At 34.8% G+C, this 23,766-nt stretch overlaps 1 protein-coding gene across 4 annotated transcripts in view; it reads right to left on the bottom strand.

The window, feature by feature from the left end:
• Positions 1 to 23,766, bottom strand: part of Srp54 (splicing regulatory protein 54) — an 88,226-nt gene that overhangs the window by 33,012 nt on the left and 31,448 nt on the right. For all 4 annotated transcript variants that reach the window (XM_067283544.1, XM_067283542.1, XM_067283545.1 and 1 more), the window contains one exon: positions 9,829 to 9,962. In XM_067283544.1, the coding sequence (XP_067139645.1) occupies positions 9,829 to 9,962 (134 nt within the window). The remainder of the gene's footprint in view (positions 1 to 9,828; positions 9,963 to 23,766) is intronic.

The following is a 23,766-nucleotide window of genomic DNA, read 5'->3' as shown; positions in this document are numbered from 1 at the left end:
AAAGACCAAGTCGTCTGTTATTAAGTGCATCAATTGTATCCGATGGGCTAAACGACTAAAAATGAATGTTCAAAATATTTCTCACAAAGCCACTGACCCAGAATGTCCTGTATATTTAAAAGTAAAATCAAAACTTATTGAAAATACGGACTATGGAGAGGCCACATACCAAGAAACATATTAAAATTGTCCAATTTAATGTCAATCACTCCAAAGCAGTCACAGGTAATCTGGCAAACTACTTAATAGTTAACGACATAGATATTGCTCTTTTACAGGATCCCTACGTATACAATTCTAAAATTGTTGGCTTTCCTAGGGGTTTCAAGATTCTCTCTGCAGCAGTCCCTAATCCCCTAGCTTGCATTATTATATGCAACCCAAATATCCCCATACTGCAGCTTACCCAGCTATGTAATGAGTTCTGCACCGTAATATCTATTACTCTGGATACTGTTATGTTCTTATCATCAGTTTATTGCTATCCCAGCCTGCCTCTGAATGATGCTATCTCTTTTTTGGAGGAAGCCTACAAAACAATTGATAAAAATAGGCTACTGATTGGTGTTGACTCCAATGCCCGTAATCCACTATGGCATGACATCATAGAAAATAGCAGGGGTACCCTTTTTGAAGAATTCCTAGATAGACATGTCTTTACTGTGATAAATGAGCCAAGTGAACCTACTTATGACTCCATCCTGGGCAAAAGCTGGATTGATTTAACTATCACTGGCTCCTCTCTGGCTAAAAACATCACTTGCTGGTCTCTGATTGACCAGGAAATGCTTTCTGATCACAGAGCCATCTCCTTTTGCATTGAACAGCAGCACAGGCTTTGCCTCACAAAAAGTAACTCCTTCAATTTGAGAAAGGCAAACTGGCATATGTTTCAGGATCTAATCCAAGTAGAACTGGATAATTTTAGTACACAAACCCCTCTTAACACTGAAGAGGAAATTGACAAATGGGTGTCAAAGCTAAATGATATTCTGAAAAGTGCAGCAGAAAAAGCCATTCCCAGAAAAGTCCCCCTAAAGAAGGCTGTGCCGTGGTGGACCCCAACATTAACATCCCTGAGAAAACAGGTCAATTCTCTTAGGCGCAAATTTCAAAGACAGAAAAATCCCCTATTGAGAGTCAATCAAGAAATTGAATACAGGACAGCAAAAAAGAAATATATCAGAGAAATGAAATCAGAAAAGCTGAAATCTTGGCAAAACTATTGCAATACAAGGGGAAATATTGATCCATGGAAAAACATTTACAGGATTCTGAACAGGAGCAACACGGATCATACACTTCTGGCACAAATAGATAACTCCCAGCATAGCTATGATATCAATTCTGCTTTATCAGCCCTGGCTGCACAACTCTTCCCTGGTGACAATTACACGGATGACTCCTCTGAACATAAATCCATCAGAACAAATTGGCTAAGTGTGCATTCAGCCCCAACCGTAATAGATCACTACTTTTCCACCTTTGAACTCAAGAAAGCACTTTTCTCCATGGGACCTCATAAGGCTCCAGGAGGTGACGAGATCTATGCCAAAATGCTTCAGGAGTGTTTCAACATTTTAGAACCTTTTCTTCTCAGTCTGTACAACTCCTGCCTAAGTCTTTCTTACTTTCCTGCTCACTGGAAAATTGCCAATGTCATCCTTATCAAAAAACCAAGAACTGAAAATACCGACCCCTCCAAGCTGTATAGACCAATTAGCCTTCTTCCAGTAATGGGCAAGGTTTTTGAAAAAATGATTTTGGGCCGTCTTGAGTGGCTTGCTAATAAGCATCTCTGGCTCGACCCAAACCAGTATGGCTTCAGGAAAAGCAGAAGTGCTGAGGATGCTGTCTATGCCTTGACACAACTCATAGAAGAGGGACTGAGTAACAAAGTTTATACCGCAGCTATCTTTTTGGACATTAAAGGTGCCTTCGACAACTGCTGGCACCCAAGCATTATCAACGAGCTCTCCCAACTAGACTGTCCCAACTATCTTGTCAAGCTGGTCTCCTCCTTTTTAACTAACAGGAAAATAAATCTGTCTTATCATCATCACTCTGTTAGTAAACTCCTAACAAAATCTTGCCCTCAAGGTGGTGTTTTATCTCCTTTCTTATGGAACCTAGTGGTCAATTCCTTTCTGAAAACCAAATGTGACAAAGCAATAAGTGTGCAAGCCTATGCCGACGACCTCGTCATTGTGTGTCAGCATAGGGACACTGCTTTTTTGGAAAGTAAGCTAAACGAAATGTTGAGTAAAGCTTCCAAATGGGCCTATCTTAATAAACTCCAGTTCTGTACTTACAAGACCAAAGCTATGCTTTTCACAAACAAATACAAATTTTCATACCCCAAGCTTTTATTAGATAGTGACTCAATCGAATGGGTAGACCGGCAAAAGTACCTGGGAGTAATCCTTGATACTAAACTTACATATAGTTACCACATTGATTATATCTTGGCTAAAGCCAAGAAAATAAACTACATGCTGCAAAAATGTGCTAGATGCACCTGGGGCCTAAATCACAAAGCTTATAAAACTCTGTATAATGGGGCAATACTACCAATGATACTTTATGCGGCTTCTAGCTGGGGACATGTAACGAGTAAAGTTACAATTGCAAGCAAATTACTCTCTCTCCAAAGACAGTTTGCCATCAAAATTTCAAAGTGCTGCAGGACTGTTTCTACAAATGCCTCTCTGATTCTAGCAGAGCTCCTTCCTTTACCTCTCTGTATTGAAGAAAAAGTTCTTCACTATTACACCAGAACCGCAAACATCAAAGTTCAACAACGGTCTCTGCTCTTATCTACGGCTATTCACATGCTTCCACACTGCAACTTCTCCACCAACTGTGATCATCACCCTGTAAGCAGGGTTATCCCCAGGGTGCACGTGGTGCCATCTGCTTCCACCCTAGATGTCCATGCTGACATTAACATCTACACAGATGGGTCCAAAGGCTCCCTTCATGTTGGCTCAAGTGTCTGCATTTATCTTCAAACTGATTTACTTTGCCCAAAATATGTTAAAAGGTACAGGTACCCCCGTACACCACCATCTATCAAGCTGAGGAAGATGCTGTCTACCGGGCTGTTCAGTGGGCCACCTCACTTCCTAACAAAACTCTTTCTTTCAACATCTTCAGTGACTCTCAGTCTGTCCTAAAGGCCCTCTTAAATCCCAACTGCAACAGCAACAAAATCGCATACATCCAGCATCATATTGTAAATCATGTCAATAGGATAACTTTTATTTTTGTTCCTGGTCATACTGGCATTATGGGAAATGAAAAAGCCGACCTCGAGGCTAAGTCAGCTGCAAAGGACACCGACTTGGACTATACACTCATTCCTCTCTCACGCAACAGCCTCAAAAATTATATCCGTGCCAATGCTATGCAGAAGTGGAACCAGCAATGGGTGAGCAGTAAGACGGGTAAAATAACCAGACTGTATTTCCCTAGTGTTGATAGCAGACTCTCTTCACCACTTAGATTTCTGTCGTTTACTACTGCTCAACTTCTTACTGAGCATGGTAATTTTAGGAGCTACCTGGCGATGTATAACCGGGCAGAAACTGCCTTTTGCTTTTGTTCCACAGGAAACCTTGATACTGTTGACCATATGATCTACCATTGTCCTATTTATGATCAAGATAGACTCATAATGAAATTAGAAATCTTCATGCATGGTTTCAGGTGGCCATGCCCACTGGATAAACTTGTACAGAAGCCTCTTTTTGATACCTTTTACAGTTATATTCAAAATATATGGAAGAAAAGACTTTTCATAATTTCTAATTTCTAATATTACTTTTAGTCCTCAATGAAAGCAGAACTTTCTATTTTTATGTTTACTCTGAATCATTTATCTTGTTTTATGTATCTTAGTGTTATACTCCCATAGGAGTGGTGCACTTATCTAAAAAAAAAAAAAAAAAAAAAAAAAAAAGGTATGTGCTAAAAATATAATGTGTAATAAATATTCAAATATCAGTGCAGTCAAATGAAAACCAGAAAATACTGAGATGATGCTGGGATCATCAAATGTTGTTGGCACTGTACATACTACTGATGTTTTGCTCAGGTTGGAAGTTTTGCTAATGCACTGTAGTGATTGTAGCGCCAGATACAAATTAGATAGTCGATTGACTGTAATGTCCAAAGAATCCCAGCATTCTGTAATACACTCCCTGAATATTGGTTTTGTTAAGATGTTATATTTTCCTCCCTTTCCTTTGATGTAAGCTTGATAATTTGACATTTATCTGATAAACATTAATTGCCAATTAGCAGGTGTGTACTGTGACAAGTGTTTGTCAAAGTTGCAAGTGTACTTGTAAATTAAAAGATTTTCTTCTGAATTGTTGTTGTTGGCTGATGACCCATGATTTGGATGTTCCAGAGTTCATTTGTTCCAGACAATATTTGCATTCCGATTCTAGACATTGACAGAGGTTGCACGAACCACTTTCAGAACCAATATGAACATTTTCCAGAGCCAAAACTCACACATATAAAGCTGTGATTTCGGCTCTGGAAAATGGCCAATATAAACGTGGGACAGATTTGGAGTTTTAAAGTAGTTGTAAGCTAGAAGTGTGTTTACCATTCTTAAAGAGAAATTTTGTTTCTTTTGGAAATCAATTCTGTTCAATGAAATATCACTAAGAGCAGTGTCATTGAGTCAATCTTTAACTGGAGCCCAAGGATTTTTAGCATTCCTGTCCACCAAGTGTCCAACAAATCAATGTGACTGCACACAAGTCAATATGTTTCTGCAGTCTGAAATGTCACAACAGTTTAGACTGCAGAAACAAGTAAAAGTAAAGAGGCCTTCATCCTGGTAAGATAACTTATTTTTTCTGTGATATGATTTTTCAACTGTAATTAAAGAGCTTTTATTTTTCTTGATGTGATTTTTTTCAATGTATTTAAAGAGCTCTTATCTTTGCAGATGTATTTTTTCTACAACTAAAGCCATTTCTTTTTTGTATGATTTTTTAAACTGTTTACTAAAGATTTCTCTTGTTTTTTCAACTGTAAATAAAGCTATTTGAACACTGGTCAGCTTTTCTCTGTTTTTAAAGTAATTTTTTTCTACTTTGTCTAAAATAAAGAGATTTTCACAGTGGTAATAATGCAATTTAGAACTGATAAGATGAACTCTTAACTGCATGATCCAGCTCCACAAAACTTCCAGCAAATATAAACATCTTTATAAAAACCCAATACATTATAATAAAGCTACAACTGTTGTATGAAATCAGACTAAATAACAGCTTATTTCAAACTAACCAAATTCTTTAACAAGTAAATCCCTATTTCTCTGGCTGGGACAAAAGTACAGTTACGAACTAATGGAATTTCAAACTATCAGAGTTTGAATTAATAAGGATATCCTGTATTACTATCTAAACTCACTCTCTTAACTTGCTCAAAATGTCTTTACACAATAATACTATATAATGACGATGACAAAACTTCACACTGCTATAAAGTCTAAAGTCACATTCAATTGCTAGTCCTGCCCATGATAAAAACAAACAGGATATAGGCATTTTGTAACTAAAACTGGGTCATTTTTGTGAATGACATCACTGAGCATTTTTAATTAAACATACATCAGTAAAATGTGCATGTTCATCAGTTAAAGATGTGTTTTCGTTATTGCATTTGCAGACATTCCAAACTAGAACACTCAAATAGTGAATTTCTGACAGACTCGAAGAAGGCCTATAAAAGAAGCTGAAAGCATTAGTCAAAAGGAATAAGTAAGCTGGAAAAGTGCTGAAAGGTATAGTGTTTATTGGTTTATCTCATCAACATGTGATCATGTAAAGTAGAGATCCGCAGCCCATGTGCCATGAGATGATGATAAATGTTCCAAGGTATAATGCTGCCAAGAGACGGAAAAGCACAGAATTTACACATGAATATGATAAATATATCTTGATTCAAGAGAGACAATGATTTGCCTTTTACATATTTGTTGCCACTTATGTACTGATGTTTGTGACAAGATGACAAGAGGAATTCTAACAAGCTTCAAACTCATACCTTTGCAGTCATATTTCCCAGAATATATGCACATGTAAATTTGGCAAGTCGTGTGTCAAAGTCACCATCTCAATTTTTGTGAAGTGACAAGTAGATGATGTAGCTGTCACATGCACCTACAATCAGGAAGTTGAGACACCAATCACATGCTTTTTGCACTAGGAGTATGTGATACTTCGTCCAGGTTGGTTTCAGAGTTGTTAAGAAATAAAATTGAAATAAGAAAATTGATTATAAACTAATTTCAAATATTTTTATATTATTACAAGTAAAAAAACAGTAAATTGGTGCTTTTTGGTATGTACAGTACTTAGTACTTTGTAACTATTTTTTGTAATTTTTACTTGTGGAGATGCCACAGAATTCTGGCAAGTACCTAGGTATACTGTGCATGAGAAAAGCATTGACTCATAGCATGAATGTTCACACCATCTTAAAATGCTTTTCATTTACTTACTTTTTTTAAAATAAAAAATTTAAAAAAAATGTTTTTTAGCTACCTTAGTATGCTGAACTTTAAATTTACAGAAATTTAATTAAATCAATTTTATTAGCTTAATTTTACATTTTACAAGAACTATATTCTCATATATTAAACTTATTGTAATTTTCATTACAAAGTTGTCATAATTTCTATGTCCATAATTGCATTTATTGAATGAATATATTTGTTGATTAACTTTAAAACTAATATTTAACTGATTATATATAATAATGACTTACTTATTTGTTGAAGACTACCTAAAGTAAAAACTAACAAACCATACAAATACAGTAAATATAAATGTTTATTTTAAAACAAAAACATTCACATAATATTTTAATAGCATCTATTAAAAATTTATATATGATGCATGCATTTTTTCTTTTCAGACCATTGCTATATTTTTATTTATAAAGCATATTCTTACATATTAAAGTTCTTGTTTTAATGAAGCATCTTAGAATTACCAATGATGTATTCAATATTGGTTATGTTTTAAACGACTTTCTCATTATAATTATGAAAGTTTTCGTTGCGATTCATAGATGATGCTGTAACATGTTAAATTTTCAAATGCAATTCACATGTTTCTGAGTAAAAATATTTAAGTTTAATGTCTATTTGAGTTTTAAAATTTGATTTTTTAAGATGAGTTGGTCTAGATATTCATGGCTTGAGTGAATTAATTCAAAAATCTGTTAACTCGTGACAATCATATTTGTTCGGCTCATTGCATCATTTGCCAAACTTCATGATTTAACTTCATTGTATTAAATACAATGAAGTCAATCATTTACAAGACATGCTGTTGCAAAAAGTGAGAAAAAAGTGCATCGTCTCATTTACTCTCCCTGGTCATCGCATTGGCCAACAAAGCAGTTTCCAAAGATGGTGACACTACATGACACAATGGGATAGTTTTTTGAGTAAAAGGGAATTAGCTATAATTTCTTCAGGGTTAGTGCTGCAATATTAACTTTATCCAAAGTAAGATTACAAATTTATTTTGTAGTACACAATAATGTGTATCCACATAGAAATGGAGAATTTTTGCATTTCTTTCGAAAGATTGATTCTGGATTTCCCAATTGCTTTCCATTATTAAGCTTGATGTTTATTAAATTAATGAATGTACTGTGCTTGTAATGTAAATCATTAATTTTTCTAAACTAAAATAAACTTTAGAAAGTATTCAAAAGAATCATAATCAGGACTTTTCGGCAGATTCATAATCAGGAGAAATTTTGGTATCATCCCATTACTAGTTTTAAATTCAAAAATAATTAAACTTTCAACTATTCAAACATTTTCAAAATTTAATTAAATTAACCTGTATTCAAAAGAAAATAGCTAGTTATTCAATTACAGTTTTATGATTGAAAACAAACATTTTAATTCATATCATTGTTTCTAAAAATATTTCCACCCTTCCTCAGTTATTCCCACTCTTTTAATTAAATGATCATACTGATCTTTTAGGAGTTAACTTGAAAGATGTTGAATAGAAACTGATAAACAATGAATATAGCCTATGCAAGAGTACTACTACAAGAATAGCAAAATTTGGCATATTTTTATTTCTAATTATTTTAAATAAAATTAAACATTAAAATAAAGGACAAATTTATCATCGATCCCAATTCAATGTCAACTTCTAAAAGGTCAATATCAAGCCTGTTGAGAAGTCCTGTTTTGTTTATTTATTTATGAAGCTTAATTTAAAAATCATAAATAATTACAAATAATATTTTTAATTAAAAAATTGCTTATATGAAAACATACACTTAAATCTAGCATTGACATTACCCTGTATTTTCTATACACTTTTTACATTTAAGTTAGATTATAAATTTGCAATCACTATATACCTATATTGTATTTGTGTGTGTATAGGTCACACAAGTGTATAAGCCACACCCAGTTTCTGATACAATATATTTGAAAAAAATAAAAAATCTCAAAATTTGGCCAAAGGATGAGTTAGATATGCAGATATACAGAAATATGGCAACATCACAAATTCCAAAAGGATGGTTAATGCTTATTGTTGAGTGCCTGCTCAGTGTGTGTTAAACGTGGGTTGAGTGAGATAGAGTTACACAGTGAATTTTAAGTTGCAAGTGGTGCATTATGCACAAGAGAATGGAAATCAAGAAGCAAGAAGAAAGTTTGATGTTAGACGAAAAAAAACATGCAGCAATGGAATCAAAGGACACTCTCAAGAAAATATTACAATATTATCAGAAAGAGAGCAAAATAACCTGACCTGGGAGCAAATCTGTTGATATATCCGTGAAATTAAGGCAAATGCATTTTCTGTGTCTGTTGAAATGATTCAGTTTGAACCCTGAATGATTTCCCAAAATATGAAAATTTCTGAAAGTGAATTTAAGAGGTTACAGTGAGACAAGATGTTTCATGGCATGACATAAAGCTCAAGACTAGGTGTTGAATTTCAATGGCACAGCAGCTTCCTGACATATACCTAATTCCTTTAATTCATTACCTTGAGTATAAGCTGCACCCTAATTTTGGTAAAAAAATTTACGATAAAGAAGTGCAGCCTATACATGCGAAAATATGGTATTTATTATATATGAGTTATTTTTTTATCTTTTCATTATAAAGTTTTCTGATCAGAAAACATTTAAAGCTTATATAATTATTGAATATTGTTTTAATAACGAGCAATTTTTTATTATGACTTCGTCACAATGCCAGGCTGCCATTTTTAATCATATTTTTAATTTATTTAATTTAAAATATATGCTCTCCACCACAAATTAATAGTGGTTTGCTCCTGTACATCATACTTTTCCTTTAATGATAGAGTCATGCCAATCATCTGTCCAACACCTTTTGGAAGAAAATTTTTAAATTGAAATAACATGACTTCCAGTTTGCATCGGAAGTTCGTATATAGTTAATTGGAACCTCCTGCCCCTAAGGTTTCCATACCTAGCCTCGTCTTTCATCTACCTAACTCCATTCTCGAGATTAAGGAAAGACGAATGGAGGGACGACAACAGTGAGAATTTATAGGTCTACAATTTTTTCAAATTGTAGCCAAATAAAAAAAAATCAAACAGCTCCAATTTTCTTTATGTTTTAAGTTAACAATATTATGAAAAAAAAAATTGGTTATCATTTTTTCCACGAATTTTATATATTTTTCTCTATAATTTCAAAGAATCTTGCTAAAATATTAAGTTTCTGTTAGAGAATATTTTCTTTTTGGAGACCATTGTATTAAGAAAATATTTATTTATAATTACCATCAGCTACTGGAACAACAATAAGTGCTCTATCAATAAAAACAGTATTTGTTAGATGTTGAGCTACTCCAACACTTGTCTTGTCTGCATATCTTACATAACAAATCCTTGATGAGGGTTGTAAAGGACAATCCCTAGATAAAAAAAAAGTTTATTTATTAATAACAGTACTAAATTTATTTTTAATTTTATATCACTATTTAAACAAGAAATCAAGTAAATTCAATAAATAAACAAAATATTAAAATCGTTTAGTTTATAAGTAAAATAGTTAATAAATTAAGTATAAAATCAATTTTATATTTAATTCATGATACAAAATTTACCCAAATGTATTATTTGATAAAAAGCAGGTTTATTTTTTTCAATTTCTAATAAGCTGGATTTTACACTTAATTTAAAAACTGGTGTACATCAACTGTTTTCATCATTATTGTACATCTAAAAATATATAAATATCTCACTTTTTTGGAGTCTTTTACTCCTAATTATTAGAAAAAGTTTTGAAGTTTGAGTTTAAAAAAATTTTTTTATTTGAGAATTATTATGATAATTCTACTGAAGTAATCCAATATGAAATCTGTCTTTTTTTCCTTGTGATACTTTATAGGGGACAAGAAGCATCATGTATCATCAGATTACTTTCTTTTTTCTTTTTCTGTTAGATATGTGTGTGAGAGAAGAGAGCACAGACTGTAGATGATGCAGTTTTTAATATTTATACCTCTTTAGTGATATTTCAGAAGTATTTTCTAGAATGGAGGAGTATTATATTAAAATAATCTGCTATCTGATATAGCAGTCATGCTAGACTGAATTTGACACATACATCATCTGTGAGGCCACAAGTGCCATGTTAGAAAGTTTTTTCTAATGCTGTACTTATGCTCTTTGATTCTGACTGTGAGACCCCTTGCAGCCGTTCCAACGTACACTAAGGTTCAGTTGACTCTAGGGTCAAAGATAGGGATGGTGTATATGTATATGTTGTTGCTCATACCCTCCGTACCTCAGTTTGAGGCTGTTATGCTTGACAATACTCTACTCATCAAGGCATGTTTTTCATCACAGCAAGTCTTAGAGATATGTGAGGCTTTACTTTTTGTTACCAAACACAATTATTTTTGGTTCAATGGGAAAATATACCTGCAAAAACAGGGGTTCCAATGGGCTCACCACTGTCTGCCATACTAACAGAATTGCTCATGAGGCATGTTGAGCAAAGGGTTTTTAGTTTTACCCTCATGATAGCACACCCAGTAATATATCTGAGATACGTAGACAACATTCTCTTACCATGGCAAGACATGGAGGAGGATTTCTTTGTCCTCAAACACTTCCTAACAAATGTTTATTCCTCTATCGACATTACCTGAAAAAGAAAATGGGGAAAAACTTGCATTTTTAGATATAGCCCCTTTAATTGAAAGGGCATTTCTGTTGCCTTCCATGCAAACCACTACCAATATTGAACTTACTGCCATTTGCTCAGCAGTAAATACAGCAGGTTATACCAATTCCAAATATAAGCACATCTTGAACAGGGTTAAAAGATCTCTTTTTCCCACCACCCCTTTACACATCCCAAAGGAATGCACACTAGTCTGTCCATCAGTACTGTTCTGTGGCCGCATCACTGCCCGCAGTTTTAGACAATACGTGTTATTTCTACTGGTCACCCCACGACCAAATCTCAGAAGGCTTGTATGCAAATGACAGGGATGCTGCCTCCATACTAGAGAAGTCTGGGTATACTCTAACCCAGGCATGTCAAAGATACAGCCCACAGACCAGTCATGGCCTTTTTTTTTTTTTTTTTTGTGGTTTTAGGCCCTTTACCGCTCTGAGAGCAAAAAAGGCCAAGAACTGGTAAGTATACAAGAGTGTCTGCGTTGTTAGTAATGTGTCCCAGAGAGGGTTCATACTGTCCCATGGAGGGCTCATAAAAATACTAGTCCCTTGTGAGGGCTCATAAGTTTACGTGTTTAGTGCTGTGTTTCAATAAAGGTTCAACTTCCATACTGGTGTAAGCAAATAATTCACATTCAACCTTTTAAAAACCAGTAATAATAATTGGGAACAAACGTTTTCGACCGTTAACTCGGTCTTCATCAGGTTCTAACTATTGAAATTCAAAACTGTTTCAGAACGTATTCAAATTTTCGAATAGAACCGTTGCGCGTTCGTGTTACGTGTTGTTGACATGCACAATACGTGTGTCAAAAAAACACAACGTAATTACATTCTATATATAAACGAAGGGATAGGGATGTACACTAAATGGAGCTATGGGGAACATCCCCTTCGTAACAAAACTTCCAAGCTTGAGAAATGTTACACGCATCTTTAGAATTGATGCAGGTTGTGCGCAGTCCAGCCTTATATATCCAGCCTGATGAAGACCGAGTTAACGGTCGAAAACGTTTGTTCCCAATTATTATTACTGGTTTTTAAAAGGTTGAATGTGAATTATGTGTTTCAATATTTTATTCTGAGTGTTATGTTCAGTGTTATGCTATATACTTACCATTTCTGTTTACTTTGAGAAGAAGAAAGATAGATGGATTGAAAAGTTGCAGTTTGCGTGTTATAAATAATCAGACCTAACCTTAATTTCTGAGTTACTCAGAGTTGCTGAAGAAAAGAAGGCAACAGTGAGCAATTCAATGATAGTCATTTCCAGCAAAACGGGATTAGCTATTGAGAATTAAGAATTTAATAAAAGGGGGAAAATACTACACCCTGTAAGGGTACTACAGTAGCCTTCCGGGAGGACTTTAGGGGACTGGCCCCCATTTGGGACAGAGAGTGGAGGAAACCCGGAAAAACTCCACTCGGCCAGCAAAAAAAGGGAAAACCAACAATGCAGAAGTTTAATCTAGCAAGGGAAAATAAACTACTAAATGCTGGAAACAACTACCACAAGGAAGAGGAAGAGAAGTGAAAGAAGCTTCAAGATTAGGGCCCACACAACACAGTCTCCAGCAGGTGTGTAGTCCTGTGCAGTGGGTGATGAGCTCAACCTGTGAAGATAATTTTTATATATTATCACCTAGCAGAGAGCTAGAAGAGAAGCCTTCAGTGCTAGGTTAAAAGAAGAAACAAACGTAAGGTTAGGAGTATAGCAGCAGAGTATAGGTACTGTGGCTTGCTAATGCCACGATACTGGGCACTCACAAAAGGAAGAAGGCTATAGAAGGCAAGTAAGAACGGATTATGTTGACAACAGACGGCTACCCCATAGCAGAATTATTTCTGCTGATCAACAGAGAGAAACTCATATTGGGATCGAAGTTACTAGCCAAAAAGACCAACGCGATAGACAAGAAAGTCCACCTGTGCAAAACAATAACTTCGAAAAATAAGAAGAGTGGGTTTGGGGCGAGAACCGCAAACCCCAACACTCACTCAGATGAAAGAGAAGACCCAGTGTTTCTCTTGCCTAAGTGAAATGGGCGGAATGCGACAGAGGCAATACAGCAATAGTGAGGTAGAGGAGACAAGGAGAGTAAGGATAGTGGGGGTAGGAACAATGGAGTCAAAAGAACACCTTTGTTAAAGTCAATTATTTTTCTATTCGTTAGTTGTTTTATTTATTTTTACAAACCACACTACTAATGAAGGAACATTTCGTGTGGGAGAAACACTCGATTTAATTTGATGTCAGGCAATAAAATAGATATGGGTAGAATTAGGGACTGAATTGAAGATGAAAGGTGATGATTAATAATTTATACATGCTGAGATGATGAGTATATACAATGAAATTTTAATAAAAATATGTTATTTATAATGAGAATTTACAATGATTTGAGTATATACAAAATTTTTTTTTTTTCCACCAGAAATGGCCGATGAAGACAGGGCCATCCCAGAGGCTTTAGAGAGTTTATAATAATAATTTTTTTTTTTTTTAAATTAAAAGAACAAAAACAAAAAAATATACATAAACAAAATATTCGTGATGAACAACTATATACAATAATACCGCAACTCGTGGTTAACCGTTGAAGATAGAGACATTAATCAGTCCAGTGTGCAGTGGAAGCCCCCAGCAGCGGCTCCCCGGCGGTAAGTCCCACCCCAGTGTTGATACCGCAGGCCAGTCATGGCCTGCGAGACAATTACTTGCGGCCTGCAACATAAATTCAATAATGCTATTTGTTTATATTTTAATATCTTGATACCAAAAAAAAATATATTTTGTACTTAAACAAATAATACTTAATAAGTGAAATTATTGAACTCAATAATTATTATTATTATTTTTTTGGTACAATCGAAACCGTGTTGTTATTTATATTTGGTATACTGACACAATGAAGTGGCATTTTCTTAATCAACACTGGGCGAGTTTTCTATCTTTATTTAGTTATATTATTATTATTATAATATATATATATATATATATTTTTATTCATATTACTTAGAGTCATTTATTTTATTTGATTTATTTTTATGTTTAATTTTTTGTTTACATTATGTTTTCTCTATTTCATCTTATGAATTTCAAATTAAAGTCCATCTTCGTAAGACCATTTATTACATAAATTCACACTATTTTGCATATAAAATGAGTGCTTTCAAAATATTAGTAAATTACAGTTTATCCTTGTACTCTGAGTTTTGCAATCCTTATTTTCAGATCAGCTTACAGACCTGCTTCGGGCTTGTAAATCGGCTGAAAATGTTTGTTCTGTGATTAAAGTTATTGCTGGAAAAGTACAAATGGTGTTTTTTTTTTTTAAATTTATTGTCAAATCTTGGGTTATTAAAAAAAGAGTTTTTTGAGTTGGCTACTTTTGGGCTACTTTTTAGAAAATTTTTGTCTACAAAAACTAAAAATATCTGGCCCGCTGTCAAACTCCAGACAAAAAATTGGCACTTTAGTAGTTTGAGTTTGACATCCCTGCTCTAGCCCATTAGAAAACACATCTGGCATTCGCACCTACTATGTAGGAGCAACAACTAGAATGTTATCTTGCTGCATCTTCGAACACCAACATTCCATCAAGGCAGGCAGGTGTGACACCGAACTAGCTAGGATGGTGAACACACCCCGCTGTGGGACCATGTGGCAATGCTCAGGTATTGTGATCAGAGAAGCCTGGTGTATGTTTGGGAGGCCCTCGTTATCCTACTATTAAATCTGTGTAACTCCCCCAAGTTTCAGTTGCCTGCAATGTGTGTCAGCTTGTATAAAAGATTAAAACATCATCTCTAGCTCTGCTCTCAGCACCAATTCAACACATTACGGCACATGCGCATTGTCATCACTCGTGTGTCAATTTAAATTCTTTTCGTTTAGATGTTCTAGTTTAGTTTGTTCTAAAGGACTAATGCCGTTAGTTTTAATTCAAAATCTTTGTTCGAAAAATTTTATTTGAGATTGTGTCTGCCTAAGGATGACACCTTATTATACCTTATATAAAAAATTGGTACAAAAGAAAATTTAAAGAAAGCTACAAAATAATGATCGACAAAAATAATATTAACAAGAACCTTAGCATCGAAATCCATAAAAGCTGGTTACAACTACTAAAATAAAAAATCTTAAAAAATATATTTATACAATTGTAGGCATGGCTGTGTGCAGCATTCTGGGTGTAAGACTTTGTGTAGAAGGTGATGGACAGATGTCCTTTAGATGCAACACATGTTCATTACGTAACACACTGACAAAGGGTGAAAGCCCGAAATGCGTTTCTGTAAAGTTTATGAAATAAATATCGATGAATTTTGCCAAGTGTCTTTAAATTCACCAAGTTGTGACATCAAACAAAACAAGAAATAGAAGACACGGTTTCAACAAAACTAATAAACAAATATAGTGAAACTAATAACAAATATAGTGATATTTATACATAATTAACGCCTTTGTGATAATTTCTTCCTTTCTCACTTAGAAAAAGGTTCTTCCACAAGCTTTTGTCATTCCTAATTAATGAAAAAACTGTGGGCTTCTTCCATAGGCCTTCTGATGTTATCAGCTCCAGCAATTTCATGATAGATGTAAGCTAGTACTTGTATGTAATAGCTATGAACTTGTCTTCACATTGCATCTGTTACCAGGATGGCAATGTTGATGTATGAGTTTGTTAATGAAGGGCACCAAGTAGCTGTGATGTAACAAACTTCAAATTTGTATCTTGTGCTGATGTACAGTGCATGAAAGCCCATCTAACCAGAGATTAAAAGTCCAAAACTGAAAGAGTGAGATCTTGTATTGGTACAGATCATGTGAACAGTTTGGAATGAAGAATAGAGAATATGTTTCCTTACAACAGACTTTTGTAGTGAGGTGCCTAATCTTTCAAGATGATATGTATAGCGAAGAAATACACCTGTTCATAGCTTTCTTGTTCAACCTGAAAGGAAAAGCCGTAGGTGTTATAATTGAAGCATCGGAGAACACCTTCAAGATCTGGTTTGCATTGCCACTCAAAATGTCAACATAACTGTTATGTACAATAATTAGATCTCAAAGGCAAGGTAAGATCTCATTCTCAAGTTTCCTTAACATCATTTCACACAATGTCCCTGAGAGGGAGCTACCCATGGGTATGCCCCTGCTTTGTAAGTACAATAGAGTCTCTGTAATCTGAAATATATAAGACCAGCAAGTGTTGAACTACAGCAGGTTAGATTACTGGATTTGGTACTACAGTGGGTGATAGATTAACGAACAGTTTGGACTGCAAACAAATCGGACAACGAACACTTTCGCAAAAGATTTTTACGTTTGGACAACAAACACATGTTCGGATAATGAACATATGACAGAACAAACACAAGAGGAAGAGATGTAAAATAGTGAATACCAATTGGTCTTCCCTTGTCTCCAGGTGATAATTCAAAACCTTTCAGATCACAAGAGACATCAACATCAACGCCCAACTTGATACTGATTGGATAGTAGGCTATCCCTCCAAACTTTGAAACTTTTCCTTGTAATTCTAGTTTTTCGTTTACCATTCTGACAAAAAATTTTTTATACTCTTCACAAGACTGTCGGGCAGACACTCATTAAGTTTTGTGTCAGTTTTTATTTTCAAAAGGTGAGTGTATAATAGCAAAGATAGAGAGTGGACAAAAGATGTCTGATGTTGCTAGGCAGTCAGTGTGGCTTGAACAGACCTACAGTAGGCACAATCTTTCTAAGAAAGATATAATCAAGAAGACTCAAGCAGCTAAACCAGTAACAAAAATCACATCTAAAAAACAGAGAAATTTAAGAGTTCATAATGAAACCTGAAACTGATCTGACAACAGAAGAAACTCAGCAAAATGCATCTTCTTCTAAAAAAGAGGACCAATACAGACATCTGCTATTAAAGATCTTTTGAAGAAATCAGAGGATATCAGAACAACGGTCTTAGAATGACATCCAAACCAGGTTTAGGTTAACAGGCTTGGAGATTTCTACAACGACAATGCTATTAATTACCAAAAAAATACACTTACGTAAAGCCAGATAACCGGAGTGGTTAGTATTCTGGTCGCAAACGTTTTCGTAGCCTCTTCTAGGCTCTTCTTCAGGCTTAGTAGTAATAAATTCGAATATATTCCTTTTTGAAAGAACCGAGTTTCGAATTCCGTCACGTGAAAACGTTCCAACATATTTTTAAACGAAACGGTCGCCGTTCTGTGTAGCGCGCATGCGCCTCTAAGCGGCGATGATGCTAACGTTTAAAAATTATCTTCCAGCAGGAACTGCCACGCTGCTGAAAGGGCCAACTCGTCTTTAAAATTGATGCACGTGGTGTTACATCCTGCTCTGTATATTTCCATAGCTTCCAATAATTTGAGATGTTCCGGGTGGTTAGTGGAGAGGATAATGCGAGCTGCGGTAAAGTCCGCCGTGACTTCTTGATCGGAGGCATATGTTGAGAGAGCTGTTGTGAGCCTTTTGGTGCTATGTGCCTTTTGTGTGCTATGTCCGCCTTATGTTCTTTAATCCTTATCCCCATTGTACGTTTGGTGGAGCCAATGTAGACCATATCTCTGTCAAATCTGTGGTCTCTGAGGGGGATGGTGTATATTCCCGGTAGTCTGATTGGGTTCGGAGGATCTTTTCCGTTACGGAGTATTTGGAAAATGGTCTGGCATCTTCTGTAGGCTATATGGACTTGACGTTTTTTGGATATCGTAGCATATATCGATTTTAATCGTGGGTTAAAAGTGATAGGGATCCTTTCAGTATTGTTTTCTTGAATATTTAAGCGCCTTTCTGTCTGATTGTTACACTGTTTCTGGCTGTTTCTGTACTTTCTACATAGTCCCCTTATCAGGTTGGTGTATCCGTGTTCTACCGCTATTTCGTTTATACGTTTGATCTCCTGATTTAGTGCCTGGTGAGAGGAGGAGTGCGTAAAGGCCCTCCTAACCAATGCTCTAAAGGCCGCTATTTTATACTGAAATGGGTCACAGGATCCTATCGGAATATACATGGAGGCAGTATCAGTTTTGCGATACACCGAAGTGTGTATGTTTGGCCCTTCCAAAGCGATATCTATATCTAAGAAATGGATTTTAGAGTTACTATGCTGCTCCACCTCAATTACCAGACCGTACGGATTTTTGTTCATCGCTTTAATAAATTGATCTATATTCGGTTCCGTCTTCCACAAGATGATGACGTCATCAATGTATCGTTTATAGAGCAGTATGTCGGGAAGGAAGGTAGGAAGAGTGCTGTTTTCCAAACGTTGATTTGTTACAGCTCGGTTTTTCAATTCAATGGGAGTATTTACATGCAAAATAAGGGTGTTCCTATGGGGAGCCCGGTCTTGGGGATCTGTACGAAATGGTGGTCAGACGTTTATACACCATCCCTCTCAGAGACCACAGATTTGACAGAGATATGGTCTACATTGGCTCCACCAAACGTACAATGGGGATAAGGATTAAAGAACATAAGGCGGACATAGCACACAAAAGGCTCACAACAGCTCTCTCAACATATGCCTCCGATCAAGAAGTCACGGCGGACTTTACCGCAGCTCGCATTATCCTCTCCACTAACCACCCGGAACATCTCAAATTATTGGAAGCTATGGAAATATACAGAGCAGGATGTAACACCACGTGCATCAATTTTAAAGACGAGTTGGCCCTTTCAGCAGCGTGGCAGTTCCTGCTGGAAGATAATTTTTAAACGTTAGCATCATCGCCGCTTAGAGGCGCATGCGCGCTACACAGAACGGCGACTGTTTCGTTTAAAAATATGTTGGAACGTTTTCACGTGACGGAATTCGAAACTCGATTCTTTCAAAAAGGAATATATTCGAATTTATTACTACTAAGCCTGAAGAAGAGCCTAGAAGAGGCTATGAAAACGTTTGCGACCCGAATACTAACCACTCCGGTTATCTGGCTTTACGTAAGTGTATTTTTTTGGTTGAATCACCGGTGTGTAAGGAAGATTGAGCTATTAATTACTTTTGAAAAATCCTGAAGAAGTGAAAAAAGCAATCAAAATTAGACAGATTCTTTAACACCACACAACAAGAAAAAACATTACTGAAAAAAATGCAAGACTCTGTATATATGTATTTTTATTATTACATACAAATAAACATAATAAGAAAGTATATAAATAGCAGTGTACCAGACTGAAAAGCTGTTCACATACAATTATGAAACCTAGTGTCTCCACATGCAAATGATTTTAATGCATAGTGATTTGTGGGACTCTAAGCATGAATGCTACCACAGCTGATCCCAGAGGAAAAAGTCTGGGCTGATGCAACAGCAAACTAACACTTGGATCAAAGCTGATCAGAAAGCACTCACAAGCATCATCTTAAGTGTGAGCCCAACGGTTTACAGGCCCAGTTTTTTATAAGGTTGGAAATGGTTAAAACAGTTTTCCCAAGTTAATGTAAACATCCCCGATATAAAAACTCTCCTCGCAAAGAATTGGATTGGATGTCACATCTAAAGTCAACAATCAGATGTGAAAAATAGCACTTTGTTACGAAACAACCAGGCAAACATGCAAGTCATTGCGCACCTGCAACTTGAAATGAAAACATTGGACGATCATGTGACTCCTTTCTCACACTAACTTGTAAGTGTATAAAAGGGTAAGACATCCAGGACTTAAGCCACCTCCATAGCAAGATTGTTCATCACATGCAGCTTTCCAACTTATCTGAGAGGTATTTATTAGCTCAAACTGTGAACTCTCTCTGTGAGACATAGAAATTGGACCTGAGGCATAGAATAGCGATAGATTTGTCGCTGCCTTTTTGTAAATCGCTCTATCAAACCGCATTTAATCTTAATTTAGTTGTATATCCTCCTGTAAAGTAGATTTAGTACTCAATAAATGCCTTGTTTATTTGTAAAACCTGTCAACCTGTCTATCACATCAAAAAACGGACACCTCTCAGCTTGCTCACGACCTCCACACTCGATTTTTACCCCCTTTAGCCATTTGACGACACCGATGTCAGATCTTACCGATTCGTGCAGATTAAGTGGTCATTAGGGATTGGCCCTGTGGCCCCCTGCTTATCTCACATAAGTATTAAACCAGAAGAAACTTATCATATTAAAAGACATGTAACAGCAAGGCGGCTTGAAACATACTTGCTTCTATTTATCAGTCAAAGGGCCCAACAATAAAATTCTTGTTCATGAAACGCAGTTATGAATGGACTCATACACACTACTTCAACAGCATTCAAATGATTTTTCTTCAGTGTCTGACCAACTTGATGAAGCCAGATTAGAAATACCAAAGGAACTTTTGTGTATCTTATCCTTCTGTACTTTGCTTGTTGACTATGTGAATTAGTCCATATGAATTAGTGTGATATAGATATACAGCTGGCCATTAAAATTGCTACACCATGAAGCTGCATGCAACAAATGTGAATTTGCAAGAAAGGTACAACATGCTGGGTGCTCTGTACCTCAAGATTACCTATCAATTTGATCATGTCTTCCTTTCATTATACCATATGTGTAAAATAAGTATGATTCTGCTATTTGCTTTCTTTCCTGGTGTAGCAATTTTAATGGCCAGTGGTATAAAAACTCACTGTATACTATAAGATTTGATTAAATAAGTTTGCATTAATTACATTGTTTATATTTTGAGAAAACCTGGTTGTCCCATCTTCTCTATGGCTTTTCTGTTTATTAACATTTACTGTTATATGTCCATTATTACAGATGATCAACAAAAATTAAATATAAAAGATTATTTCAAGAATTCTTGAGAAATACAATTTCTCGTTCTTGATTCCTGAAGGTTACAAAATGTCAGAAATTTGAAAAACTTACTCATATCCAAAAAATAAACAATCATTAATTTGGCCTATCATTAACTTGGCTCAAGAACTACTGATTAGAAAAAAACATGAAATTTTGCATGTAGTTTTTGTATTACAAAGAATATTGTAGTTTTTATGCAACAAAATGATTGAAAATCAAAAATTTAAACTAAATTAAATCAAAATAAAAACAACAAGGAAGTGCACTAAACAGCTGTAAAACTTTTTGCACAAAATATGATTAATATGGCATATTGTTCCTTCTGTACACATGCTGCACAGCAATTTATCAGACTAGTTATAACATTGTTTAGCAGCTAAAGTCCATTCTTGAACAAGAGCATCTTGAGGTTCCTCAATATTCTTGATGGAGAATGACAGGATGCAACTCACCTTTCTACATGTTCTCTGGGAATTAGGTTTGGAGATCCTGCTGGTCATACCATGCAACAGTTATCTTTACTGACAAGAAAATTATTGATGAGTGCAACCATATACACTATGTATAGAAACTATTGTCCACTAAAATGAAATCTGCTCCCACAACACCTCAGAAGTCTTACAAGAAGTTCCAAAAACTCATCTTTGTTTCTTCTTGCAGTAATGGCATCCCTTGCAAAAACATGGAATTCAATGTGTTCTGCCATTAAACAACGTTACATTAGACCATATCATCATCTGGTAAAATCTGATCACTTCAATATTACTGGAACTGCTTGAATTTCACTATTACATGAAAGTTAACCTAACCAGGGATGGCAAACCTTTTTTTAGCCGTGTGCCATATAGCAAGCATACATAGCTTTAAAGATGTTTTTGCATACCAAAGTATTAGACTTTGAATAATGATATTTCAATAAATTAAACAAATATACTTTAATTAGAATAAGTGTAAAAAGGCTGAAGAAGATAGATGATAAATCAAAATCATATGATATGTTAGGTACCAGAAAATTTCTCCTTACGTGTCACTTTGGATACACATGCCATAGGTTTGCCACCCGACTTACACTAAACCTCCTTGTGCAGTACCATACATAGCACTGGTTCAAAATCACATGATGGCTGAGAGCCTTGAAATCTAATCAAAATATCTACCATCCTCCAGCACGAATACACTGTATCCATATCTACATTTACATTATCCTTCAGTGTTGCAAATTTTTTCTAACAGTGTATTTATAAATTTATGCTATTGTAAATTAATGAAAAACTTTTTGTGCACTTCAAATTTAAATTAATAATGCATCTTACAACCCACATCATCTTAGAATTAAATAAATATCAGTTAAAACTATAATATAAAATTATAATTTTTAAGTATGAACTGAATTAATAGTAGTGGAAATCCCAAAGCATATAAACACAATCTTTTTTTAATATTTACATTGAAAACAAGGATTTTATGACATTCTCGACTGTAAAATTTCTACCAAAACACATTTATCACTAATTTAACTTAAATTTTTGCATTTTTTAGTTTAAGATATGATATGACAATTAGTAACAACAATGAATTCAATTTGAATTAATTGACAATATATTTTTTTCATTATTTAATAGCATGGGAAAACAGTTTTACATTAAAATTCTAAATGAAACAATTCTTTCAAATTCATTTTTGTACGTTAATAAAATATAAAATGTGTTATTTAAAATATAGATGCTCCTTGACTTATGATGTTTTAACATAAGATAAAACACATTATGTATTTCACACATTATGTATTTCACACATACGATGGCTGATGTGAGTGAAGCAGAAGCATAGGAAAATGATTAGAATTTGAAATTCAAGCTGCTCTACTGTTGCATTAATGATCCTTCTTGAGACTTTTTTAAATATAAACCATCTTGTATCTTCTTGTGTTTTACAATATACCCATTATGTCTGCAAAACGCCATGTCAATGAGAAACTTAGGATAATAGCTAAGCATGGCAATTATGACAATCACTTGTGATTTTGGGCAACAATAGCCCAAACTCACATTATGCACTGTACAGTAGACAATGTATAAGCCCTATCTTGAACTAAATGTATAATGTGACAACCAAACCCAAAATACAGTGAGTAAAATAAAAACATTTATTGAAGAACAGACATTTTCAACCTTTACAAAGACCACCTGCAGGTTCTACTGGTAGAATGCAAATTGAACATAAAAGGAATTTAAATAACATTCATTGTGTATGAACATTACATGCACAGGAACACAGTAATACATTATAAAATAAAAACAATTACAAAAGAAAGAAAGAAAAAAAAAAACACATATAAAAAGGTTAAATACTTATAAATAACAAAAAAGTCAGAATAAATATACTCAAAAACAACTGGAGTGCTGATAAATAATAATAAGATATGAACAACATATGTTTTGTAAATAGTTCTGGCTTAATATATATATATATATAACTGAAACGAGTTGATAATAATAATAATCAGTGTCAGAGCCCAAACGGTTAGGAGTTAAAAGTTAAAATTTGGTACACAGTTAGGGTACGTCACGAGGACGCACACTAAGAAGGGATTTTTCGAAATACCTCCCCACAGGGGAGAGGGACAGGATTAAGTCTTAACACTTCCATCAAAAATGGAAGTGTCAAGTAACAATGGAAGTGTGAAGTAACAATGGAGAATAAGAGAAAGCG

This window comes from Centruroides vittatus, unplaced genomic scaffold (genome assembly GCF_030686945.1).
Source record: "Centruroides vittatus isolate TY-2023 unplaced genomic scaffold, ASM3068694v2 contig_990, whole genome shotgun sequence".
In the NCBI taxonomy this organism is placed as follows: domain Eukaryota; kingdom Metazoa; phylum Arthropoda; class Arachnida; order Scorpiones; family Buthidae; genus Centruroides; species Centruroides vittatus.
The sequence above is the reverse complement of the archived record's forward strand: the minus strand, read 5'-3'. Positions and strand labels throughout refer to the sequence as shown.